Source organism: Rhipicephalus microplus, chromosome 10 (assembly GCF_043290135.1).
Source record: "Rhipicephalus microplus isolate Deutch F79 chromosome 10, USDA_Rmic, whole genome shotgun sequence".
Taxonomy (NCBI): domain Eukaryota; kingdom Metazoa; phylum Arthropoda; class Arachnida; order Ixodida; family Ixodidae; genus Rhipicephalus; species Rhipicephalus microplus.
The window spans coordinates 17,021,597-17,047,338 of NC_134709.1; the positions used below are offsets into that span (position 1 = coordinate 17,021,597).

The following is a 25,742-nucleotide window of genomic DNA, read 5'->3' on the forward strand; positions in this document are numbered from 1 at the left end:
CCAGCAATAAAATTTTATATCGGATGCCGCATCAAAAGATTTTTACCCTTGGGCTGCATCATTACGAAAATTGCATCAGCACATTTTCTCTGGTTTCGCTTATTGCTTTAAAAAAAAAATTTCGAAGCCTCGCGCCCTAAAACATATGGATAGATGGACAACACTTCATTTAAAAACTGCAGTTCAGCGGCCGGGCCTAGGCCACCTGGGTGGTCGTGGTATATGAGGTTTAGCCTTCCCGTCACGTCTCAGGCTGGATGGCCCAAACTTGGTCTTCAAGTTCTGAGCTAGCCATAGCGTCGAGCCAATGCGTCTCTTTTGATAATAGCCCCGCCGCGGTGGTCTAGTGGCTAAGGTACTCGGCTGCTGACCCGCAGGTCGCGGGTTCGTATCCCGGCTGCGGCGGCTGCATTTCCGATGGAGGCGGAAATGTTGTAGGCCCGTGTGCTCAGATTTGGGTGCACGTTAAAGAACCCCAGGTGGTCTAAATTTCCGGAGCCCTCCACTACGGCGTCTCTCATAATCATATAGTGGTTTTGGGACGTTAAACCCCACATATCAATCAATCAATCTTTTGATAATAAGCTTTCCTGAAAATCATGCAAATTTTGAGATTTGTCAGGGTAATCAACCATTTTTGAAAAAAAAAATCTGAAAGTAACATTATTTTGTTAATTTTTGAAGTGACATAGCTGACGCGCACGGTGAAAAAAATTGGCAGCATATCCACGGAGTGAATGATGGATAGTGGAGCGAAGCATTCGTCCGTACATTCGTTCTTGCTTCCGTTCGTCCATGCGCCCGTCTGTGTGACCGTCCACGCGTCCATCCGCCCGTCCGCCTGTGCGTCTGTTCGTGCGTCTGTCCCTGCGTTCGTCCATGCATCCGCCCCTGCGTCCGTTCATGCGTCCATCCATGCATCTGTCTGTGTGTCCGTTCATCCATCTATTCAACACTCCAAGTACCACCATCTCGCATCTTTTGATCATATAATCCCCATATAGAAGCACCGCCATCCAGTGGACATTCCAAGGACTAAACGAGAGGTGGCGCACGCACACTTTCTTACGGCTTGCGCTTCGGGTCTACTTCTCACCTTTAACCACCTCGAGTTCATGGTATATACTAGTTCACTATATTCATTGCACTGCGGCCCAACGCTCGCTAAACCTTTCTAAAACCAAGGAGGTTACGCCCAGCGAGTATACGTAGCAACCTTTTCCTGTCAGATAGTGCTCAATGTACATGCCAATGGCTGCTAATGGGGATCGCAACGTGCGCGTTAACTAAAAGCCGAATATTTCTGTCTCTCATTTCCTATTAGCAACCATTGGCATGTACATTGAGCACTATTTCATTGTTTAAAAACGCACAGAAGAAGTCTCTCACCGGCATCACCTTGGAGGTCAAAATGTTATACTTGTTGCACACTACAGCGGCGTCGAGAGACGAACGGGTGCCGCTATAAGGAGCTTAGCATTATAGGTCCGAAGCCTGAATAAACAGAACAGCTGGACGGCGTTCCTTGTCTCTCGGTAACAATGACTTAGTTAAAATTGACAAACTGAACTTTGTGAGCTACAACGCCTTATATTTCACTATTATGAGTTCATTATTAGCGGGAAAAAATCAAGGCCGAAGTTTTATTTTTAAATTTCGCGCCGAAAATCTAGCATGCAGCTTGTCTAACCTATGTCTTTACTTGATTTCAGTGGCTTCCTGTCATCCGCTTCTTTCAGCAGAAAAAATGACGCCTGCAAGAGGTATGCTTATTTCCCGTTATTTTTTCTCCTTCCATTGCTCTCCTTCTCCGAAAGCAGCTTCTTGTGAGTGAGATGATTCTGTGCTTGGCCACTCTGTCGAATCTGATGATTTGTCAAATTCGAATGGGGATGTTTCTGGTGCACAAGTGTCCGGATCATCAAGGCGCCGGGTTGATGCCGTCAGCAGACAAGACGTGCAGTCCAGACACATCGACCGACTCAGTCAAGTCAGCAAGGATGTTATGCGTGAGTACATCTCTGTTACGCCATGTGCTCTTTTCGTTTCCACGCTTTCAGGGACGTTTTTCTTCTCTTTTTGCACAGTTACTTTCTGCGACAGCTTCAGCTATAATTGCCGAAGCTCTATAAAGAGAGATGATGATTCATAAGTTTTTCTTGCCATGGTGCCACTTTTGGCCGAAGAGTGCCAGACACGTGGTGTAGGAATGAGAGAACGGCGATATATAACATAAATGGCCGTAGGCCTAGAATTGCCAGGTTCGAAATTCATAGCATATGAAGGTTGGTAAGCGAGTTCAGCAACAACATTAAGATATACAGGACCATATTCAAGTCAAACCTTATTCGCAACTGAAGAGGGGTCTTTATGAGTACCACTAACGCCTCAGCCAAGCTCTTGACGCACATTTTGAGAAAAGGAACTACGACGACAAGAGTGACACAAGTGGCGTCAATTGGTGGTATACCCACGTCCCCTTGCTACGTCTCTGAAATTCTCGCCACATTAAAAACAAACAAACATGCCAGCTTGCCGAAACTGTAACCGTTCTGTAACATTGACACATCGTCACACTTTTTTTTTTGGGGGGGGGGGGGGGTCAGCTGAAAAATATTTTTCCTTGGCACTAGGAAGTCTGCGTGCGATGAACCATAGCGGTTGTATATTGGATATGATACTCGACAACTGACTCGAAGATCGCGCGATTGAATCCCGGCCACGGCGCTCTCATTTCTCTACAGGCCCATGTGCTTAGATTTAGATACGCGTTCAGGAGACCAGGTGGTGAGAATTTCCGAATCATTCTGCCCTTCATGATAATATTGTGACCTTGGGTCATAAAGCCCCTACACTCTTAAAAAAAAGTTAGTAAAAAGGTAGCAACTGAAGGCAAATAGGTAGTAACTTCAGTGGTTACTACCCTTTTGCTACCTGTTTACTACCTACGTTAATAAACAGTTACTACCTACAACCGTTACTAACTTTTTGCGACCTCTTTACTACCTACGTTAGTAAACAGTTAGTAACTGAAATGAAAGATGTAGTAACTGCAGCCGTTACTACCTTTCTTGCTCCGTTACTACCTCTTTGCTACCCGGCTTTTGACTATCTATTCCAATATAGTGTGTGAATGCGATTCTGATAATTTATGAGAGGAATCGTCTCGACGTATAATCACTACACAGAAAAATGACGCAGAAGGTATCCATAGATCAAGAAAATACATTTTGTTTTAAATTACGCAACTGAGATATGTAAACGTCATTCTGATATTGTCGCAACGAAGAAGTACAAGTTAACGAACTACAAGCAAGTGCTACACGTATCGTAATAGACAAACACAACAAACGTAGTAAATTACAGCACATATTAACAAGACCGGCAGATCAAATTAACCAGACGGCCACAATTAGCCACAGTTAATTCACTGTGGTGTGTCTCCAAATATTATCATTGTTTTGGCGCGCCTAACCCCTAGAACGATTATTACCTTTTAAACGCTGTTATATTATTCGTGTGAAGCATTCAAATGTACTGAGAATGAGTTCGGTACATTGCTTCGGCCACTGTACATAATGCCTTCTTGTGGCCATTTTATAATAAATAAATATGATATATAATTTTTATAAGCATGTATAATTAAACGTCTTGTGCTACGTCACCAAACACACGTAACCAGGTAGTATAGTATAATGCAATAGGTTTATATTTGTAAAAATTCATCCTGAAACGCAAGTGCTTCCCTGTGCCAGACATGCCCCTGCAAAGTATACATACCCCACGCTTACTTCTTACCACATGCATACGTAAAAAGTAGTGAACTTCGCTCGCTATCCGGCGCGCCGATGCTGGTCACAGTGTAGCAGGGCCACGAAGATTGAACAATGTGTGTTCCCGGATTGAATCTGCATGTGTTTCAATGAAGTTTATCGGCCAGCCGTTCCGAGCATTCCAAACAGATGTGACTCCTGACGAGTGGCCACTCACAATTACATCCCTGTCTTGAGGCACGTCACTTGTTCTTTGAAAGGTCTCAGGTTGCGAATGTGATAGGAAAGTTTTGAAAACACCCTTGTGCTGTACCAACACTTATATACACTGAACCAGTCAACTTGCACAGGTCGAGATTCATCCTTTGGACATGAATAATCGAGCAGTTCATACAGAACGTCATGGTGGATTTTTGACTTGCATATCATTCTCCAATTGACATGACCCTGTTGCAGTATCGTTTCCACTAGAGCCAGCCACCGCTTGCACCTGATGAGACTCGCGCCATCCACTAATGTCAAGATGGGCAGTAGAACCTCGTCGGGCACAACATCCATGGTTGCTTGTACTGTCATCACGTTTCGGCGTGATCGCTTGCTGGCGTGCGAAATAACCTAGCAGTAATGAACAGATGCGGAGTCTACAAGCGAAAATTAAAAGTTGAGCTCGTTTGCGCCTAAGTTGAGCAAGTGTTCAAATCGTCAGCACCGGCGCGCCAGAGAGCGAGTGAGCGTAAAAAATAGTGAACTTCTTTGGTCTATGCATTTTTCGCATTCATGGCACACCCCGCTTCTTAAGCGAATTTGTCTAGTTGTAAGACATTGATTAGCCAACATTAACAGTGGAGAAATAATATGCCAAAATGCATGACATGCGTAGTATCGGTTACTACTTTTTTTCTTTAAGCCTTTAAAAGTTACTACCAATGGTCGGTAACGGCTAGGATAGAACTGCTGGTAGTAACAGCAGAGGTAGTAACTGTTACCACCTTCGCCGTTACTAACGGCGCTTACTACCAAGGTTGTAATATATGTGACAAATCATTACTACCCCAAAGTTAGCTAGTACTACCACCTTTTTTCTAAGGGTGTATGGGGATTCAGTTTCCGATGCGAAAATACTTCGACATAGGTGAAAATCGGTTCATACTAAAGAAAAGAAAAACGCAGATCCGTCGTTTCGTCCAGTCATCGTAACACCTTGGCGCCCTGGTGCGACTTCTGGAAGATAACGCTAGACGATGACAGGAGACAGCGCTCGGCTATGTCTACCTTTGTATGTATCTGCGCCCCCTGTCTTCATCTGATGCCATCTTCGACAAATTACACCGGGGCGCCAAGGCGTTGCGGCGAGTAGATGAAACTGGACGACACGGACTGGAAGATGACTTGATTAGGCGCAGACCAGATACGCAGACGAGCACTCGACTTTTGTGTCTTATCTGTTTGCATCTGTCTTCACCTAAGTCGCTCCGCGTTTCTCCAAGCCTGTGGCACAACTTTGGCGGGTTACCTCGGCGCTACGACTGACTCATGCTGCTTGCTCATGCTGCTTGCTTGGTGGGGTGGTGTACTTAATACACCACCCCACCACCTCCTAATGAAGCCAAACGCATTTACGTTCGGGACTATTCGTATCGGTTGTTTATTTTGACACATGGCTTGAGGTGCTAAGAAGGAGCCACAAGTTTTTGTATTTGTAGCACCCGTGAGATGACGCTGTAGATAGCGCTTCGCAATATCCACGTCACACGTAATTTCTCTGGTGATTGTGACGATGACGTTCTGACGGTCTGGTGTCCTTTCATCTAGAATTCTGTACTCCTGATCCAGAGGAGGTGAAACAACGGGAGGAGGCACTTCGAGAAATCGAAACACACGTCCGCAAAGAGCACGCAGGTGGGTGCATCATGGGCTTTTCTGGTGTTCAAGATGGGTATATTGATTGATGACATGACTTTTTAAATGATGATTCCCGATGCATGGCGCACGCTGCGAGCACGTGCGCATATATAATTACGCAGCGCCTACCACGTGGGCACACCATCCACCTGAAACAGCGTTTTCGTGTGCCCTATGTACTTGTGGTTCATGCAGGTGAAATGTCAGAGAAAAATGTCGCCCACTTACTCATGCAGAGCGGTTTTGATTGCACCAAATACAGCACTACACCTGACAAAGAGTTCGTACTCGTTAAATGCTTTCTGGTACGTTTTCACTGCTGCGATCACTAGTTCACTTTTCATGAGCTCACAAGTTCCAGAATCTCATCTTATTGAACTTTATTCTACTGCGAAATCTCATCAACACCCATAGTACGACTAATGATGAAGTTATGCTCTCTTCTTTGTGCTCATCGAACGCAGATGCCAATCTCACGCTCTTTGGTTCATCATGCAACGGCTTTCTACAAATCCGCAGCGACCTTGACATCTGTTTGACATTTGACCGCAGTAAAGACGGCAAGGTGAGTTACTATAGCCTACAGCTTACTACTAAACAGCGAGCACCAGAAAAAAAATAACTCGAAAGTCCTGCTTGCTTTACATTCCTGTTGGCTTAGTAATTTGTGAAACCACAGTCCCGTGTTCCGCGCGCTAACTTCACGAACGAAAATCGTCACCATTTACTTCGGCAGACTAGAGGCGCGGTATGCCTAAATATTATTGTCGATTAAGAAGACTGACGTAACCTAACCACGCAACCTAGCGCTATTAAGGCTCTCGGCTTTTTGGAGTTGTACATTTGCCGATGTTCCGGCACACACCATTAAGCACACCAAACAGGCGTGCTTAATCAGAAGCGTGAAAGAACCAGCTGTAAGAGATGTCGTGTTGTTGCTGCAGTGAACTTCGGGCCAGTCTGCTGGTAAAAAGATACTGAACAAAATTAACTAAAAAAAACTGATGAAAACATCGAAATTCTACTCGGAAGACGCCACTGTTTCGATAAGCAGACTATTTTCCTTATTTTTTAAAGAGTTGGCTGTATTTTTTTTTAGGATTCTCAACGCGCGACGGATTGCACGTCAGCGCGAGCTGCCACGTCACATTCCCCCAAGCGCATGCAGAGGTTAACGAGTTCCCGTTCTTCTCTTCCCTGATTATGATAACGCGCGGAAATTACTAGAGAAACAAGAAAAAAAAGAAAAAAAACAAAAGGCAAACCGAACAAAAACGAAAAAGGTTGCCAAACTCTGCATTTACTTCAGTCTTGACACACTATATAGTGAAACTGCCCCCCCCCCCCCCCCTCACAATTGTGTTAAGAATTTCGTTGTGTCTGAAAGGAGTGGGTAAATGTTATCGCTTACGCCTGCAGCTTTCTCTTCTTTCCTTTTTTCCTGAAACATTTCCTTCCTTTCACTTTAGTGAAGAGTATTAACGATTGATAGAGCAAAATGTCGTTCTGCTGCTTGAAGGATATATGCCTGGAAGACGAGGTCCGAAAGCTGTCAAATCTGCTCAAACGAGTCAAAAGCTTGACAAGGGTCACGGCGATCACCAAAGCGACGGTACCCGTTGTCAAGTTCTTTCACAAACCGTCACGACTGGAGGGGGACATCACCTTGTACAACAATCTGGTACGTAGCGTGTGTTCGTGAAGCCTTTCATCTTTTCCGCATTTACGAATTTGACGAAACGCGTTGCCTTCTTTAATTTCAAGCACACGCCACGTGTTGAAGCAAACACTGAAGCACTGACATTTTTCGTTCGTTCCCCTACTTTGTCTAGGCCCAGGAGAACACGAGGCTCGTCAAGACGTACGGTGACATTGACGAGCGAGTCAGAATCCTCGGATACTCTTTTAAGCACTTTGCAAAGGTAAGGAATCCACTCTTATCCTTTTACCGCTCGTGTGGTGTGGCTTTCAGGTAGTCGAGTCAACCCTGTGTTTCTTCCAATAAACGTCGGTGATCAAACAGTAGCAGTAGGTTTTGCGGGGTGAGTTTGAGGCTTAATATGGCCCTAAAACTCGTTTTCAAGTAACCAAAAAATAGATTCACTCAAATAGCTTACTGCGTCACGAATTCAACGCCGCAGAAATTTCAAGAATCCGTCGAGTACAAGCGGAGTTACAAAGATTTGTAGGACGCTGCAGGCGCGTGGCCAGAAATTTCTTTCTGGGGGGGGGGGGGGGGCACCTTGATTTTGGGATGATCATCCGCTTAAAATGGCCATTTCTCACTCTCTATGCTAGGCGAAAAAAGTTTCGAGAGTGGGGGGGGGGGGGGCTCGCGTCCGTTGTGCTACCCCCTGGCTACGCCCCTGGCTCGCATTCTCTCTTCTCCCGTCCCGAAGAAAGCGCTGGAAGCTAAGCAGGGAGGGATGGCAGGGGCAAAAAAGAAACGTCACGCGCGCCTCGTGACCTTGGTAACTTTTTTTTTCTCTTTTTTTTCGAATATTAGCGGGATCGCGTGCACACGCGTGGAGGACAATTCGTGGCCTCTCGCGGCGATCTCTGTAACGAGCGAGCGTGCCATGTTGAAATCAGACAATGGCTGATAGATGGGCTCCTTACAAGTGATTTCCGAGCGTCTTCCGTCATTTGTCGAGAGAAGATAAATATATTTTTAGCTCACTATGATAATATAATTGATTGATATGTGGGGTTTAACGTCCCAAAACCACAATTTGATTAGAGAGACGCCGTAGGGGAGGGCTCCGGAAATTTCGACCACCTGGGGTTCTTTAACGTGCACCCAAATCTGAGCACACGGGCCTACAACATTTCCGCCTCCATCGGAAATGCAGCCGCCGCAGCCGGGATACGAACCCGCGACCTCCGGGTCAGCAGCCGAGTACCTTAGCCACTAGACCACCGCGGCGGGGCACTATGGTAATATATTGTGAATTCCAGGCCGCGTGCTGCGCTCCAATATTTGGCTCGCGTGTTGTCGAGAGCCTCTACTATTTGCGGCCGCCAAACTGCAAGATGGAGGAAGAGGAAATATTTTGCTGCGTGGACTTGCAACAATGACATATACAGGACATCTGTAAGGGCATCTCAAAACGGGAGCTTTGAAGTTGGCAAAAATAAAAGAAACTTGTCCTGGCACGGTATTCAAACCCGGAACCAAGCAGTTGTCCTAATGTCTGAGCCTGCCATCAAGTTAATCAGCGATACACAAGGGGCAAATTGATCGACAGGTGTAACCACGGGTAGACTGAGTGTGGGAGCTTTTATGTGTTTGTTTTGTTTTGCTCTTCAGCTGGTCGGGTCCATGGGCCCTTATCTGCAGCATCACAGTGGAAGCAGGGCGAATAAAACACACACGCATTGCCCATGCGCGTGACGAGCGTCAGCGTCGAAAAAAAGCCACAGGGGGTGGAAAAGTGGCTCGCCGATAAGGAGGGCGTTAGACGAGCCAGTGGGTTTTTTGAGGCAGCAGCGCGATGCGAGGCGGTGACGGTCGCGCTGGGCGCGAGGGATTTTCTCCGTGAGTACTGCCAGTGCAGCAGAGGCCACGCTGGTTTGGGTCGTCCGCTAAGGCGAGCCGTTGACTCGCCTTCTACTGCGACTGGCGGGTGAGTTCGCCTGTTTTCCTGCTATATGCTTCGCATCCTATGTTCCTTTGACCGCCAGTCTGTGGGCATTATTCGTTCCGGGATTTCAGCCACTGTGTCCACTGTGTATGCATTTGTGCCATGTTGTGCCGGTTTTGAAGGCTTGCCGAGATTCTTTTGAGTCGTTGATAATTAGCGGTTCTTGTTCCCAGCATTGCTAAATGGTGTCACGCGAATTACGGCCCTTTAACCCCTCTGAGCGGAGGTGGGGTCCTTCAGGTCAAATTCAAAACTGTACTTCCTGAATGAGTTGACAAGCATTTAGGTTGTATCATTCTGAGGGGCGTAATCACTGCAGCGCAAGTTTTTGACACCACAGGGCGAGCGTCACTGGAATTGGGTGTGTGGGATGACGATACGTGCAGCTTAATGGCGCAAGGGTCATTTGATGGTCAAAAAGCGTCAGGGCATGATAATTATAGTGTACTATGGTTATGTTCAGTAACCGTACAGGGGCCTAAATTTCCACGCTTTCAAGGCGGTTAAAACACATGAGTACTGAAATCACGACAGTAACGTGCAATGTGCGCCGTAGAAATGTATGAAAAGTGGTCGCAGTAAAAAAGGTATGGAGTATATTTTGGCACGAATGCTTCAACTCGCTCTGTCCATGCTGTAACTTGGGAGTGGGCATTTAACGGGAGATTATTGCATTTCTTTCGCGGAACTAATGCAGACAGAACAGCTAGTAGAATGTATGTACAACGTGGTACCGCCATATCATCCTTGAAGATCTCGGCCAGCTTGAGTGTAATAATTGCAAGATATCAAAGTTAGCAATGAGACTGTGGTAGTACAGTAGCAATAGGACTTTGTCATTGTCAAGCGCAACAACTAACAGAACATTTTACGTTATTCCAGACCTGCGGAATCAATGACGCATCTCGAGGAACTCTATCCTCGTATGCTGTCATACTTCTCATGGTCTATTATTTGCAGCAGTGCAATCTGCCCGTCATCCCAGTCCTCCAGGAGGTAAGCTCGGTGCGAATGCATGTATTTCCATATTTCAGTGTTGCCGTGAAGGAAAGAAATTACAACCGAAATTACGGAAACAGAGGGGCGCGATTCATTCGTTCTCGCCCCGCCGCGGTGGTCTAGTGGCTAAGGTACTCGGCTGCTGACCCGCAGGTTGCGGGTTCCATTCCCGGCTGCGGCGGCTGCATTTCCGATGGAGGCGGAAATGTTGTAGGCCCGTGTGCTCAGATTTGGACGCACGTTAAAGAACCCCAGGTGGTCGAAATTTCCGGAGCCCTCCACTACGGCGTCTCTCATAATCATATAGTGGTTTTGGGACGTTAAACCCCACAAATCAATCAATTCATTTGTTCTCGCCTTCACGAAGCCAAGAAAAGGGCAAGGAAAAGGAAGTGTACTTTTGACTGAATTGTTTAAAAAATTGCGCCAGATTCATTTGGAAGACATTGATGAACCAGATTTTGGCGGTGGACAATAAGTTTAAATAAAGTGAAATGCAGTGGGGATGAAATGGCATGAAGTGGATTAAGTGGATTAAGTGGAACAGTCGCGGCGAGTTGTGGGAGCAGTGAGTTGTGGCATTTATACACTTCGATCTACAATCTATGGCAGCCCCCGGACGTCGAAACCTTGACTATAAGAACAGCTTGACTGTTAAAATTAGCGACAGAAAAGAAAGCGAGAAATAATAAGAAACAACTTTCAACAAAGAAATACCATATACGATGCCCTTTAGCTTACCCTTTTGTTTTTTCGTTGCACTGCTATTTTCGCATTCGAATTTAGGGATGACTTTTTTTTCTCTAATTCGATCGATTATTTCGGTTTATTTTGCGTTTGTACTTCTTAATACACGTTGGTGTTAATGAGATGGTTAACTTTTCTTACGGTTTCATTGATCTAAAAAGCCTGTTTTCTTAGCCCAGTGGGAGAAATCTTGAAAGCACTTCATTGCATTTGTAGATGTTATACGGAGTGACAAAGCGAAATTTATCTTTGTCGGGGTTGACTGGGATAATTTCTCGATCTTGATGGGTTCCCACAAGCTGCATAAGACAGCCACTGTTGCAGCCCAGAAATTCGATCCTGATCGTCGGTTGATTATCGAGGAGGCCTGAAAATATTCATCATTGATTTGCCTTCAGGAAGCTTGTTTTTATTTTTATCGGCAGGCATCGGGGTTTTCTATAACACCCTTCAGTGTTAGCACATTTAGATTGATTAAAACGTCCGGGTTTCACACTGAGTTTTTTGGATATGCATGACAGTTTTACACATGCATGATTGCTGCTGTTTTATTGCAGATATTTGCAAGTATGGTCTGGTGGGTAACATTATTAGTGGTGCATTCTGTATTTGCAGCAGTCTCCCCCCCCCTTTTTTTATTTCGAAAACCAAGAAACGCAGTGCTGACAATCGTAACTTTGCAGTGGTTTGTTCTTGTGCATTGCAGCTGTACCCGGATGGGGAGCAAAAGCCACAAAACATCGTAGAGGGCTGGGATGCCTGGTTTTTTGAAGAGATCGATCGCCTTGTAAGTACTGGCTTGCCTTATACCGCAGTCTACATGCTGTTTTCATTTTCTCCCAACACAAACATGGAGCGCTACCAACTTTACCTTAAGCGCACTCATGCAAATATCGTATGCTCCAGTTAGTCAATAGCGCGCTGTACTGTGCCTCGTAAAACTGTACTCTCCAGTACGTTTCTCTTCCACCTTGCCTGGCACAGTATAGTTGAGCATGAAAATATCCTCAGAGAGGCAGCAGTCTTCGACTAGTCTATCCGCTGTACTCTCTAACCTGCTTAGCCGAAGCTCTGTTCAGTCATTCTATAAATCAAACGTCTTTGTGTTCTCTTGCAGCCATCCGTGTGGCCTGAGTTCGGACGCAACAACCAGAGTCCTGGAGACCTGTGGCTCGGCCTCCTGAGGTTTTATACCAAGGAGTTTAATTTCCGAGAGCATGTCGTGTGCATACGGCAGAAGGCTCCTCTGACCAGACTCGAGAAGTGGACATCCAAATCCATAGCCATCGAAGGTAGGCTTGAACTCAGGGACGCAACAAGGAACCGCTGTATCAGCATATGCTTACGCTCAAGCACCGTATTCAGTTTCCAACAGCGGGTGCGCGTATAATGCCCAATGACGACATACAGGTAGGCACAGCTATCTTAAGTCGGCAAAATATCTTTCCTCTAATGTCAGTTTAAATAATGAGAGCATTGCAGCGCCATTGCCACTTAATTTGGACAACACTACAACCTCGATATAGGGAAACCAGATATAGCAAAATATTGGTTATAACGAAGTCAATATGAAATGATCTTGCAAAAGAAACTTAGAAATAAACCTTTATAACAAATTTTCGAATTTAACGAAGTTATTTTTGTGTAAGATGCAATTTCACTGTTTCAGTTATAAGATTTGAGTGCAGTTTCCTTTAAGGTGCTACGTTATTATAATCAGGTTGGAACGTTGGCTTTAATGATAGCATCGCAACGTCATTCCACGTCATTTGGACAAGATTTGGACTAGCTGACGCATAGGCGTGCGCACAAAACGGAGGGAGGGGTTGGGGGGCAGGTGGCTGTTTCACCTCCTCTTAAATCAAGCAAAGGGGGCACAAGTCTGCCTTTCCTTGACTTACTGGGACGCTTCACGCAATATTTAAGGCACACTAAAGGGCAAAACGATATTTCGCGTATTAGTAAAGTATCATTTCAGAATCCCAGAAACACCCCTCTTGCAGTGACACAACGCTTAGCAAGTGAAAAAAAAAAAACGCGCGAAAAGAAAACGGCGTCACCTTCAAATTCCTTGCATCGAACACCGTCATGTCGGAAATTTCTGAGGCGTCTACTGGGTCGTACACGTATATCTTCCAGCCAATAAAAATGAAGTACATTGTAATCTGTGGGTGGCCGTAGATATAGCATACAAAGTTTCAGAAAAGGTCCTCCAGCCAATGCCACAAAAATACAGAAACACGTTTTTAAATTTGTTACGTCACGCGCGAAGATTTTGGCGCAAAATTTAAAAATGGAGCTTCAACCTTGATTTGCTCCGCTAATAAGGAACCTATAATAGCGAGATATCTCATGAGATCGCCGAGTGCTGTTTGTGAATCTAAGCCAAGTCGCCGTTCTTTCTTAGTGCTCTTTGAATGTTATGGCCCGGTTATAGCTACGCACAGTTTTTGACCGAATGAAGGCCCCTGAATTCGCACTCTGAGAACTTGCCAATATTTATTCTCTGAAAGCCAGGCACTTCTGCGTCACAGTGCAATGTGCTAGTTCCATCGAATAGGTGCTCATTCCTTGTGACCCTAAATTAAATACTGTCCCCTATTTCGCTTGCAGATCCGTTCAGACTGGACAGAGATGTCGGCAAGTCTGCTACAAAGAGTAAGTGTTTGAGTGGTGTGAAATTATCGTTCATAAATAGGCCTGCTTCACCCGCACGTCCTTTGCTCGCTGCCTTGAAAACGCGATCGCGTTAGTGCCCCGTGTCTCAGGAATCGCGGTGGTGTCGTCCACAACTGTCAAAATACCGATGGCACAACAATGTGGGCTTCAGTCACAATCGAACCCAGCCGTTCTGTGGATTACTCAAGTATACTGCCACCAGCCAAGGGTCAAGCTCCTGCTTTAGCCCCTGAAAACCCCTTATTTTCAACATTCATTCACGCTAAAACTCACCCCTCCATCCGAAGTTTGAGAGCAGGGGGGGGGGGGGATATAGCACACTTCGTGGCTACTGTCTTGCCACCGGCACTTCAGTGTTTGAGACTGTTTCAGAGAAAGAACCCAGTCATGTCGGGCGAGGTGCCACGTTTGCAGTTATAATATTGTGTGGCGGAATCGTACCAGATGTCGCGTCGTGTGAATTGAAATAACGGGTTGGTGGCTCAGAGCTGCCACGCTATAACAAAACGCTCAACCGAAACACCGTCATCACCAGCAACACCCATGGCATCACAAACGTGCACGAAGACGTAAGTGTGCCTTTTGCTTCGCGGACGCTTTATGGGTACTTCGCAAGTGTACACTAAAAAAAAATTCCGCCATATCCACGAACTGAATGATGATGAGTGGGCGAAGCTCCGGAGGTAAACCTGGTAAACCATGAATCCTCTGTACATGTTGCCCACTCGATTTTATTACATCGCTCCCCCTAGCGTACGTCGCCGCACTAAATCGAACGATTGCCTTCAACCAATGACACGCGCCATATGTGACATCATTCCTATTTTATAAGATCTCGCGTCTTTCATCAACTACAAGTACCGCTTTCTAGTTTATAACATCTTGCATCTTTTCATCATCAGCTACAAGTACCACCATCTAGTAAACACTACAGGAACTAAACGAGAGGTGGCTACATACAGGAGACGGTACCGCCATCTAGTGAACACTGCAAGAACTAAACTAGAGGTGGCCACATACAGGCTACAGGGGACGCACAGCCCACGCCCTAAGGAGCTTCGCCCCTAATAAAAAAAAAGATAGAGCAAAGAGGCTGTCATTTCGTCCCACAACAATAATCCTTATCAGGCCTGCTTGCTCTTACCTCCGTATTCTAGAACGTCCCTTCACTCAACGCTCCACCTTCACTTGAGAAAGCCGATGGGACCGCCATATCTAAGAACGGCAAGTCATTAATTATGAGCGATGATCTGCTGCATTTCTTGAGTAGCGCTGCGTCATTTTCAGCCGAGCGGCGGCACACTGCTGAACTCTGTCAAGTGAAGGGTGAAAGTCGAGTCGTTTGTGAATACGGCGGTTAGTGTCTCGAAAACTCTGTGCTGGCTACTTTCCCATCGAGAAAGCTATGACACGCTAATTCTCTCACGTCGTTCATGACATGAAAGTGCCGGGCGCACGGGAAAAGAACGCAAGAATGATGACTATTATTGTTCTTGCAAAACAAGACGCCCTTTTTGCTCTTTTTATCGCACGCAACCACGTTCTTTCGCTCACCATGGTCAAGGTGTCATCAAAATAAGCACGGCGACCAATGTAAAAGTCGATGTGAACGAGGCTTAACAGTGCCATTGCGCCGATGTTTAAATCTCGACGTTTAAGTGTGCTGCGAGGATTGCGCTGCGGTTCAGAATCCCGTCAAATCGATGCCCTGTCACGTATTTTGTTACAAGTCCTTCAGATATCCAATTCGATCCGATTATTCATCTCTTGGCCAATCCCTGAGAATTGGTGTGTGCATTAGATATATGCCATAATTATAAGCATTTTCAAGGCTTTCAATAGATGCTAAGAACACAACAAAATGCTGCCGACGATTCAAAATAGTGTGCCTACACTACGTTTCTTTATCATATGGTGGCTTTGGGACGTCAAACCCCACATGTCATTCAATATCAACCAATGCCACGGAGGGCTGGCTCTTCAAGTCTACGCATCGGTATTTACGCCTGTGCGACGAATGACAACACTGACGGGAGCACAAGGTTTTTTTTTATCGGAAAATATTGCTGTACCGTACACTCCAATCGTTCGAGTTATTTTACCAGCTAATTCATGCCTATATGAAGCGTTCCAACCTATAAACACTGTATAAGCTTCTGTCCGAATTACGATGAGGTATTTCGGGAGACAGGAACGCAGTGGCAAAGAATAGTTCGGGCATGCAGGCCCGACCATATTGTCAGTAGCGCGCACACACACACAAATCTTTCTTTAGCTTTAATAAGGTGCATTTGGCCTTTCTTTAAAAAACAAATTTGCTAAATGTAACTGATTGTCTGTCTGCTTACGACTGCGTGCTCTCGTATGGGAGGGCACGAATATAATATTACAATCAGTCGAATATAATATTACAGTCCCAATATTCTACCAAGAAACGGTGACAACACAGATGGGAATTTGAACGCGTTAGCGCTAACGAAAACTTGAAATAGGCAACGCTTACCCGACGAATACAAAGAATAAATGTCTGTGTCCCAGCAGGAATCAAACCAAGGCACTCTGCCTGGCAATCAAGCATTCGACCACGAAGCCACACCATGTCTCGGTAATACTTTTCAAATAGATAGTTTTTGAAAGGTCAATTGTGGTTGCCATGCTAGCTATTTGATTTTTGAGGCACTACACGTGTACACTGTCGTTCTTTATGAAAGGGAACACCCGATCGGTTGGCCTGTGTTCTGCGGCGGCAGGCTACAGTGACAGCAAAAGGAAACACGATACTTTCATCGTCATCTATTCACCCCCCCCCCCCCCAAAAAAAAAAAAAAACACAGTTATGGCCGGTAGACAAGTGCTGCTAGATTGCATTCCCTCTCTGCTCACGCGTGCAGTGCGTATATAGTCCTCTGCCAAAATATCAAACTTTGTTCGAGACCACGGCGCAAGCTGCAGTAATCAGCCGATATCGCTCGCTGTGCGAGCGATGAGCGATGGGGCAACGTAATCTATCAGCGCTTGTCTACCGGCCATGACTTATCTTGCTTGGCCATAGATGACGCCAAAAGCGAACGTGCTTTCTTCACTTGTCGGTTGATGATGCTGTAGGACGCGGCCGCAGAGCACAGGCCACGCGTTCGTGGGTTCCCTTTCATAAAGAACGACAGTGTTACTCTACAATACGGCCGTGAGGTTGGGTCAATGTCCATTGTAATTGGGTACCGCGGGGCTACCATGCTCGCTACGAGCGCTTCATATCGGCTTACAGCTTGTGGTGTTGCTAATGGACCTGTTCCGTTTGGCATCATGGCGCAAGTACAAAAAAATGGTTATATATAAACATCTGCAACCCTTCAACATATGTCTGTGCGTGCAACATTTCTACACATATTTAGTGTCATCACATGTCGCTATATAAAAATTACAACACAGTCACCTCCGCTCCGCATGATTCGCATAACGTGGGATCTGCCGATTATTTTTTTTTATAATTATGCTGCGGTTCTCCGGTGCAAAAGTGAACTGCTGGTTATACATGTCTCTGGGGGTGCCCGGCAGCGACTTCTCTTACTGGCTGGCTGTTTATTTCTCGTGCACCTTGTTTGCAGTGACGCAGATCCTGGAGTGCCTGGTACAGGGATATGAGCACTTTAAGAGGCCGGTTGCGGTGCTCCCTCGGCGATTTTCTACGTTTGTCGTAAGTGTTGCGGAGCTTGACGCAGCTGGAAAGCTTTGGTGTTGCCTTACTACAATACGATTGCTTAAACGGAGACATATACTTGTATACGGTGACAAATAATCCATGCTGTCATGAACGATTTTTCGACTTCCCAGTAATTACACCTTAAGAAGCAGTGTTTTTTTTCTTTCTTCCTTCTGTCATATTTATTGAGTATATATTAAAATATAATGTGTCCTATATCATTTAAAAATTAGAGAAACGAGGTTTCTGCGTGCTGACGGTGGTGTTTCCTTTACTGTGGCAGAAGGCATCTTCAGATGCGTAGAAACATTCATTACGACGGTAGTTGTAGGTATTAACTTTTTAACCAGCGATACTAAGTGGTCGAGTCAAATAAGACTATAGCAGAAAGAACTACAATTCGCCCAAGCTACTTTGAAATATTTGAAAGGCGGCCACTAGTTGTAATCGCGGCGGAGCGACGAACTCTGGCTAACTTAGCAGGCGAACCAGACGCTCCAAACAGCGTATCTATCTCAATGACGACACTGTTTTCTTTACATGGGGAGGAGGGGAAAGGATAAGCGAGTGTCGATAAAGGAGTGGTCGCTTAGGACCTGTACACGTGCTACACCCGCACCGTACAACCGCCGCTCCCACAGGGGACACCTGCCGGACCCAAGCAGAGGGCAAATGAGCAATTAGGCGGCTGCGGCATGTTCTCCGCCAAAATATGTGTTGCGGCTGTGCGGGTAGCGCATGTACAGGCCCGAAGGAGCCTATCGGCGACGCTTTCCCCCTCCACTTGCGCACAGCCGCACCATCGCATGCGGTGCGGCTGTGCAGATAGCGCATGCACAGGCCCTAAGCGGCCACCCCGCAGAAAAGGATTGCAACGAAACGAAGCATGTAGACTGTTGGCTGATAACAATGAGGGAAACGGGGCCGTCATTGAGGGCGTGCGATAAGAAGTTCGAGCGATGTTTGTTGTACACACGACAGTCCTCTATTTCTGCAGGCATACTTCTTCGACGAACGGAAAATCGTGGTGGGAAAGCAATCCAATGGTGGAGGGTGCCGTGTTTGCGGCAAAATCCGCCATATAATGAAGGATTGCCCGGACCGAGGGTAAGTTCCTCCTATTTTGGAATTTGGTTTGTGTACTTTTCTCTGGGGCTGCAGCCTATAAGATAGGAGTTATTTTGTATAGACCAGCGTTGCTCTTATGCATTGACCTACCTAAAGCCATCACTAACAGTTCCTTATCTTTCCTGCTGGTTTCTCCTTTTGACAGGTCCGACATTTTAAAGAATTTGAGTCACCATCATGTCAACTGAAATCCACTTTTATTCACATCGGAATTATTTTTTAGTGTTAGATGACCGCGATTTCACTCTCCACAAAATATATTTGTCTAAAATTTACCGGATCCTCTAAACATGCTTATGCGATATCATCCCCACTTAGGATAATTCATACCCTATGTAAATTCAATTTGGTGATAGTTTTCCTAATAACGTGAAATTATTGTCCGTAATATTTGGAATAGTTTATTACAAGATCATCTGCTTAACATTACACCGAATATTTATGCTACAGATGCATCCCAGTGTGACGAATGTCGGGTGTTGGTATATATAGCCCGTATTCAGACTGTGTTTATTGCATTCAATTACCCGATTTCATACCCCCTTTTTTTGTGGCTGAATTTTTGGTAGTGCTCGCCTTACGCTAGCTGTACGCGGCAATTACATCTGCTGTTATATCAGATACTTTATCGCTCTGTGCTGCACTTTATACTGGTGATGAATCCCAGATATTAGTTTCATGGATGCACTAGTGCCCGCGCATTTGAGAAAAGTCTGATTAGGTTTGGTGCCTATTCTAGAGACGTTTCGGAATGAAACTTGGTTCACTTATTCACGACTTCGAAAGAGAAACTATAAATACATACTTTATATAATTAGCTTATGTGGCGCCTGCGCGATTTCGCAGGCGTGTCATTAAAGAGGTCTTTCGAGGCACAGCACTTCCAAATTACACCGAATATCAGCGCTTGTAAGATCTGGCGGAGAGCGTTTTGAGAAACGCGTAAACTAGAAGTGTTTATCACGAGACTGCTCTGCCCAGTAGCGAATCTAAACTTCTACGAACACAAGTCTGCTCGGGCACCTTCGCCACTCTGTGCGTTTTGTGGTGAACTGGACGAAAGATACGATTTCTTTTTGACCTGCAGGCAGTTTACTACAGCGTAAAAACCCTTGTAGGAACACCTTTACGCGGCATACGAATGAATTGATCTGTGCCCGTTCTCTTGTAGACACTATTCCTGGTTTCTTCATTTAGAAAATGTGCGTGGCTGTCAGCGACCACATTAATGAAACCAATCGGTTGACTAACTAACCACTATTACTCTAACGTGTCTACACTATCATCTACGTATAAAGCATGAGGGCATTGCTCTATTTTATTACCTTACGCTATAAAAAAGACTAAAAGCTTTGTTTCTTCAAGACATGTACGTAAGATTGAGCACCACAATTTCTTATGCGATCTTTTCTCGTTCGATTTTATAACGGACCATTTTTAAAAAACGTCTTATTTCATAAAGCCACTCAATTCTTCTCCTGTGGCAGAAGCAAATAAAGCATCAAGTATAGTTTTAGAATGTTCAAGAGCAACCTTCACGAGGGACATGTCCCATATAACGCTGTCGTCAAAGGCACTAATTGACCACTAAAAACAGAACTCAAGTCTCCTGCGCAAGCGAAGAAGCCATTCAGTGGGCTAACGATCACATAGCGCAGGAATTAACTGTGCTTGCTATTTGCAACTGGCATTCAATAATATACTTTGAAATGGCCAGTGTTACGCGCACCGTCGTTCGCTTCTTTACGACAGAGTTCACGCATGCACCGAGAACCGAAGCAGTTCAGAAGGCGATGCGTGCGCTCGAGGCCCGATTACGCTATCGTTAATTAGTATTGACGGCATGAGATTCTGCCTCTGCTGTGCAGCCTGCAGGTCATGGAGACTGTCGTACTCTTGTGTCTACTCATTCATACTATTGTGTCTATTGAATATATCGGATGTTTATTAACATTCGCATTAACCAGTGCACCCAGAACATGGACAGAAGCTTTCGAATACTCCAAATATTCAATGAGATATAAAGAAAGGTCATGTCCCTGTTTTTACTTCGGCATGACTCTTTAGAAATGGTTAATGTGTGCCTACAATAGGTTACATTAGGTTTTTTGTGCCACAAAACCGACATAGTTAACATGCCTGTCCTATTGCATACATTTGAAATTTGTTTACATTCGTGCACCCTTAACCAGTACACCCAGAACATGGACAGAACCTTTCAAAGACCCCAAATATTTCATAATATAAAGATCATGTCGCTGTTTTTACTTCGGCATGACTCCTAAGCAATTGTATCTTGTTGTAGGCACATAACATTGGATTTTTGCGTCACCAAAACCAACATAGTCGACATGCCTGTCCTCTTCAGGTAATGGAAACGCCTAGCTAATTGAAGTGACTGTCTTCTCATTTGCAGTGACCGCACTAAAGGCTGCCAGTACCAGCCGCGGATGCACCATCGGTCCGACGTGCAGCACCAGCACCATCACCGCCACCACTATCACCACCCGAACGACGTGCTGCAGCGCCGCCACACGAACGAATCCAATTCTAGCCACCATAATATTTTCTTAATATACACTAGAGGGGACTCTGGCGCTAGTTTATATGGGAGCTGCAACACACGGCGCTTCAGCGAGCATGGGAATGATGGGTAGTACACACATTTGTCTAATTTTCGTACTTCTGGCCTGCTTCTGGCTCCGTGTGTTCGCGTGGCTTGGAGCTGTTTTTTCACGAAAACATAAATTAACAAATGTTCACCGTTTGCACTTCACAACCTTATTCCTTTAGGCTTACCATTTCGAATCAAGTCACTAGGTTCAAAAGGGTTTGTTCTTTCTTTCAAAACAAAACCGTAACCAGCAATAAAAGAAGCCACAAGTACGATTCGCCGCCCGCAAGTACGAAGACTAGGCAAATGTGTGTACTACCCATCATTCCCATGGTCGCTGAACGATCGCAGCGCCATAGGGCCCTCTATTTAATTTTGGGAAAATATGATCATAACGACGATGGATGGATGGATGGATGGATATGGCTGTACCCTTTAGATCGGGCGGTGGCTAGAGCCACCAAGCCGTTATACTTAATGAACCAAAAACTAGATTTTAGATGCGGAAGCATCTTATACTCGCGCCTTGTAGTGCGCCGTCCGCGCCGTCCGCACCGCTTCTCGAACATTCGACAGCTGACGCGCGCGCATGCGCCGTCGCGCCGTCGCCCACTCTTCCACCATCTGTGCATCCCTTCCTCCTCTACACACCGCGCGCGCTTCACTCCTCCACCATCTGTGCACCCTTCCTCCTCTACACACCGCGTTCGACATCTACAATTCTCCTGATTCTCCAGTGGACGCGCATGTGGCGTCGCGCTTCGAGAACATTCAACAGCTGACAGTGCATGCGCCGTCGAGCTGTATATATACTCAAGGTCGGCGCTCGCTCGCTCAGTTGCCGCTCGTCGGTTGGTTTGTACGGCGCGTCGACGTCCAAGGTCGCGGTGAAATGAATTCCAACGAATCCACAAACACAATGATCGACGTCCCTTCGACCAGCGCCGCCCTTTCGCATACGTGTGTACGTGTTCACTCATTTAACACCCCCTCCTACAACCACGTTAACCAATTTAGCCATCGACCCAAGTAAGTCGCAATTTAACACCCCATTTCACAACCACGTTAACCAATTTAGCCATCGACCCAAGTAAGTCGCACTTTAACACCCCGTTAACCAATTATATGCTCCGCATCCTCCTCAGTGTTCCCCCGAGGGAAGCTGCGGGCAATTTTTTTTTAATAGTGGGTTTGAGGATTCGTACTTTGCAGCGAAGGGTTCAATTTTCACTCGTGCCTTGACTTCAGCCACCAATAAGATAACCTCCTTCTAGTTAATTCTACCCGCTTAGTCTATTTTGCCCTCACTGTCCCTAAACCCCACTGCTTTGAAAAACTCTGCGCCATCAACCTGAACTACAGGGTGAAGCCCTTTACAGAACATTATCAAGTGTTCGGCAGTTTCTTCTTCCTCTCCACACGCACTGCATACCGTGTCTACCCCTTCGTATTTGGCCCGATATGTCTTTGTTCGCAATACTCCCGTCCTGGCCTCAAACAGTAGAGAACTACCCCGAGTATTATGATAGATCCTTTTCTTGGCTATTTCCTGCTTAAAAGTTCGATAGATCTCTAGTGCGCACTTCTTAATCATCCCAATTCTCCACATATCGGTTTCAGCTTCCTTCACCTTCTTCTTAACCGATAATTTTTTTTTTTTGATTTGGCCCCCTGCTGTTTTCCAAGTATTTACCAGTCAATTTTCTGGTTCGCTTCCGCCATTTTGTATCAACAATTTTCATGTACAAGTAGCTGAATACCTTCCTAGCCCAACGCTCCTCCCTCATTTCTCTCAATTGCTTCTCAAATTTAATCTTGCTGCTAGCTTCCCTGCCCTCGAACGATATCTCATATCACCTTGTACTCCCTGATTTGGTGTATTCCCGTGAGCTCCTAAGGCAAGCCTACCTATTCCACGTTGTTGATGATGATGAGTAGATTTTAGTGGCGCAAGGGCCAATTGATGGCCAAAGAGCGCCATTTCAATTGACTACAGATATGAACAATGATATGGTGCGTGGCTGTAAAGGGGCCTCAAAATTCCTCGCTCTAACGCGGGTTAAAACATGAAAGTAATAAAATTATGACAGTGGCGTGACATATGTGTGGTGATAGCTGATGACAAAATGTCATGATAATAAAACTATGATGAAGATATAGTCACCGCAGCCACGACCACACTATAGAGGTCGTGCTACGGGTGACCTCGAAATATCGGGTGAAAGCTTTGCACATCTTTTAAAAACGTAAAAAGTGTTTGCAGTTTAAAAAGCGGATCCCTACCGATGAGCATCCCAGGGTGTAGAGGGAGCTGCTGTCGGTAGGGCAGTAAAAAGTGCTTTTTTCTTAGAGCATCTAGCTCATTGCACTGGACGAGAATGTGGAGAACCGTAAGGGGGTCTCCACATCTCTCACAATATGGTGGATCACCGGAAGACGGAAAAAATGAGTGTGTGGAATGTGTGTGTCCTGTTAGTATTACTTCTGTGTGTCGTGATTTTGATAGTGGCAGCCAATAATCTAGTTGCGGTTTAATAGCATGGAGTTTATTATCTGTGTTTATCCCACATCCTCTGCCAATACTCCCTGAGCTTTCGTTTTATAAAAGGTTTTAAGTCAAGTGGAGGGACTGATGATGATATATGGTGTTTTTTGGCGCAAGGGCCATTTGATGGCCAAAGAGCGCCAGCTCATGGGACATGGAATGTGGACGATGATTGTGATTAGCGGCTGTATAAGGGCCATAAAATTCCTCGCGGTAAGGCGGGTAAAAACATACAAGTAATAAAATCATGACCATGCCGTGAAAGGTGTGTGGTGTGAATAGATGACAAAAGTTGGTGATAATAAAAGACGATGGTGGATATGTATGGCATTAGCACAAGTGCCTCACATGTTCATACCCTTGCCTCCAAGGGCCGTGAGGCACGTGCTTTCTTGTGTAATCACCGCAGCAAAAACCTCTCTGGAGAGGTCATGCTACGGGATGCCCGGGTATATGATATGAAAACCATGAATTTATTTAAAAAACGCTAACAATTATTTGTGACTAAAAAGTGGTTCCCTACCGACGAACTTTGCAGGGTGTAAAGGTATATGTTGTCGGTAGGGTAATGGAAAGTGTTGTTTTCTTACAGTGTCCAATTGTTTGCACTGAATTAAAAATGTGAAGGACTGTTAATGCTTCACCACATCTGTCACACAATGGTGGATCACCACCGGACAAAAGGTGTGTGTGTGTCGTGTATGTGTGTCCTATCCTGAGTCTCGTCAGTATTACCTCTGTATGACGCGATTTCGATACAGGCAGCCAATGACCAAGGTGTGGCTTAATAACGTGTAGTTTGTTTTGTGTGTGTGTATCCCACTTGCTCTGCCAGTAGTCCCTGAGGTTTCGTTTGAGAGACGGCTTAAGATCAAGGACCGGGATTGATATGGGTGTAGGGGCAGTGTTTTTGTGGACGGATGCAGCGAGCTGATCCGCCATCACGTTGCCTTGAATCTCACGGTGCCCTGGCACCCAGCACACAACAACATGTCTGTTGAGTGTGTAGAGGGTGCATAAAATGGAGTAAAGTGAAACGAGGACAGGGTTTTTTTGTTTTTTAAGACTGTGCAGAGCCGTTACCACACTGAGAGAGTCTGTATAAATTACTGCTTTTTGTATTTGTAATTGTTTGATGTGTTTAGCTGCCACAAGTATCGCGTAAGCTTCCGCTGTGAAGATACTTGTGCGTGGATGTAGAGGGCCAGCATCCGAAAAGGATGGGCCGACAGCAGCGTAGGACACAGAGGAGTTAGTCTTGGAGGCATCTGTGAAGAACTCAGGACGTGTGTATTTGTTTTGAAGTTCCAAAAAGTATGTTCGGATATGGGCAATAGGTGCATGTTTTGTAACTTCTAGGAAAGACACATCGCAGCCTATAGTCTGCCACTGCCACGGTGGCGGGTATGCTACAGGAGCCATTAAACTGTGTTCAAGTGACACTGCAGTTTCTTCAGCTAGACACTTCAGGCGAACTGAGAAGGGCTGCCTCATCGAAGGCCTGTTTTGAAACAGAGTTGAGCTCGACAAATCATTAATTGTAGAGTATGAGTTGTGCTCCTTGTCTGCTTTCACCTTAAGGAAATAAACAAAGGACATGTAAGTTCTTTGCAGATGAAGCGACCACTCATTTGACTCAACGTAAAGGCTTTCTACGGGGCTGGTGCGAAAAGCACCCGTAGAAAGGCGGATGCCCAAATGGTGCACGGGGTCCAGCATCTTCAAGGCACTTTGAGTAGCAGACTGATAGACAACGGCCCCATAGTCTAAGCGGGTGCGAATGAGGCTTCTATAGAGGTTCATGAGGCATTGCCTATCACTACCCCACGTAGTACGTGACAACACTTTTATAACATTCATGGCTTTTAAACATTTTGTTTTTAAATACTTGATGTACGGCACGAATGTCAACTTGTTGTCCAAGATTAGGCCTAAGAATTTATGCTCGGCTTTGACGGACAGACGTTGCCCGTTCAGTCGAATGTCAGGTTCCGAGTGCATGCCTCTCTTT

General features: G+C 45.6%; 2 protein-coding genes across 2 annotated transcripts in view; one reads left to right on the forward strand and one right to left on the reverse strand.

The window, feature by feature from the left end:
• The window catches only part of LOC119181837 (spindle assembly abnormal protein 6 homolog), a 269,839-nt gene that overhangs the window by 132,452 nt on the left and 111,645 nt on the right, over positions 1-25,742 (reverse strand). The window lies entirely within an intron of this gene.
• On the forward strand, positions 9,155-21,885 carry LOC142774176 (terminal uridylyltransferase 7-like). The gene is made up of 8 exons (XM_075874568.1): positions 9,155-9,301; positions 10,202-10,315; positions 11,772-11,852; positions 12,183-12,357; positions 13,679-13,723; positions 17,350-17,438; positions 18,442-18,551; positions 20,989-21,885. Exons 2-8 carry the CDS (start codon positions 10,262-10,264, stop codon positions 21,227-21,229), a joined length of 795 nt encoding a protein of 264 aa, XP_075730683.1. The 5' UTR covers positions 9,155-9,301; positions 10,202-10,261; the 3' UTR covers positions 21,230-21,885.

Excerpts from the sequence above, each read along its gene's own strand:
- LOC142774176 (XM_075874568.1), top strand. The coding sequence starts at position 10,262 with ATGGTCTATTATTTGCAGCAGTGCAATCTGCCCGTCATCCCAGTCCTC. Across the intron at positions 11,853-12,182 it reads TTGAAGAGATCGATCGCCTT|CCATCCGTGTGGCCTGAGTT; the intron begins GTAAGTACTGGC and ends GTTCTCTTGCAG. Across the intron at positions 17,439-18,441 it reads GGCGATTTTCTACGTTTGTC|GCATACTTCTTCGACGAACG; the intron begins GTAAGTGTTGCG and ends CTATTTCTGCAG.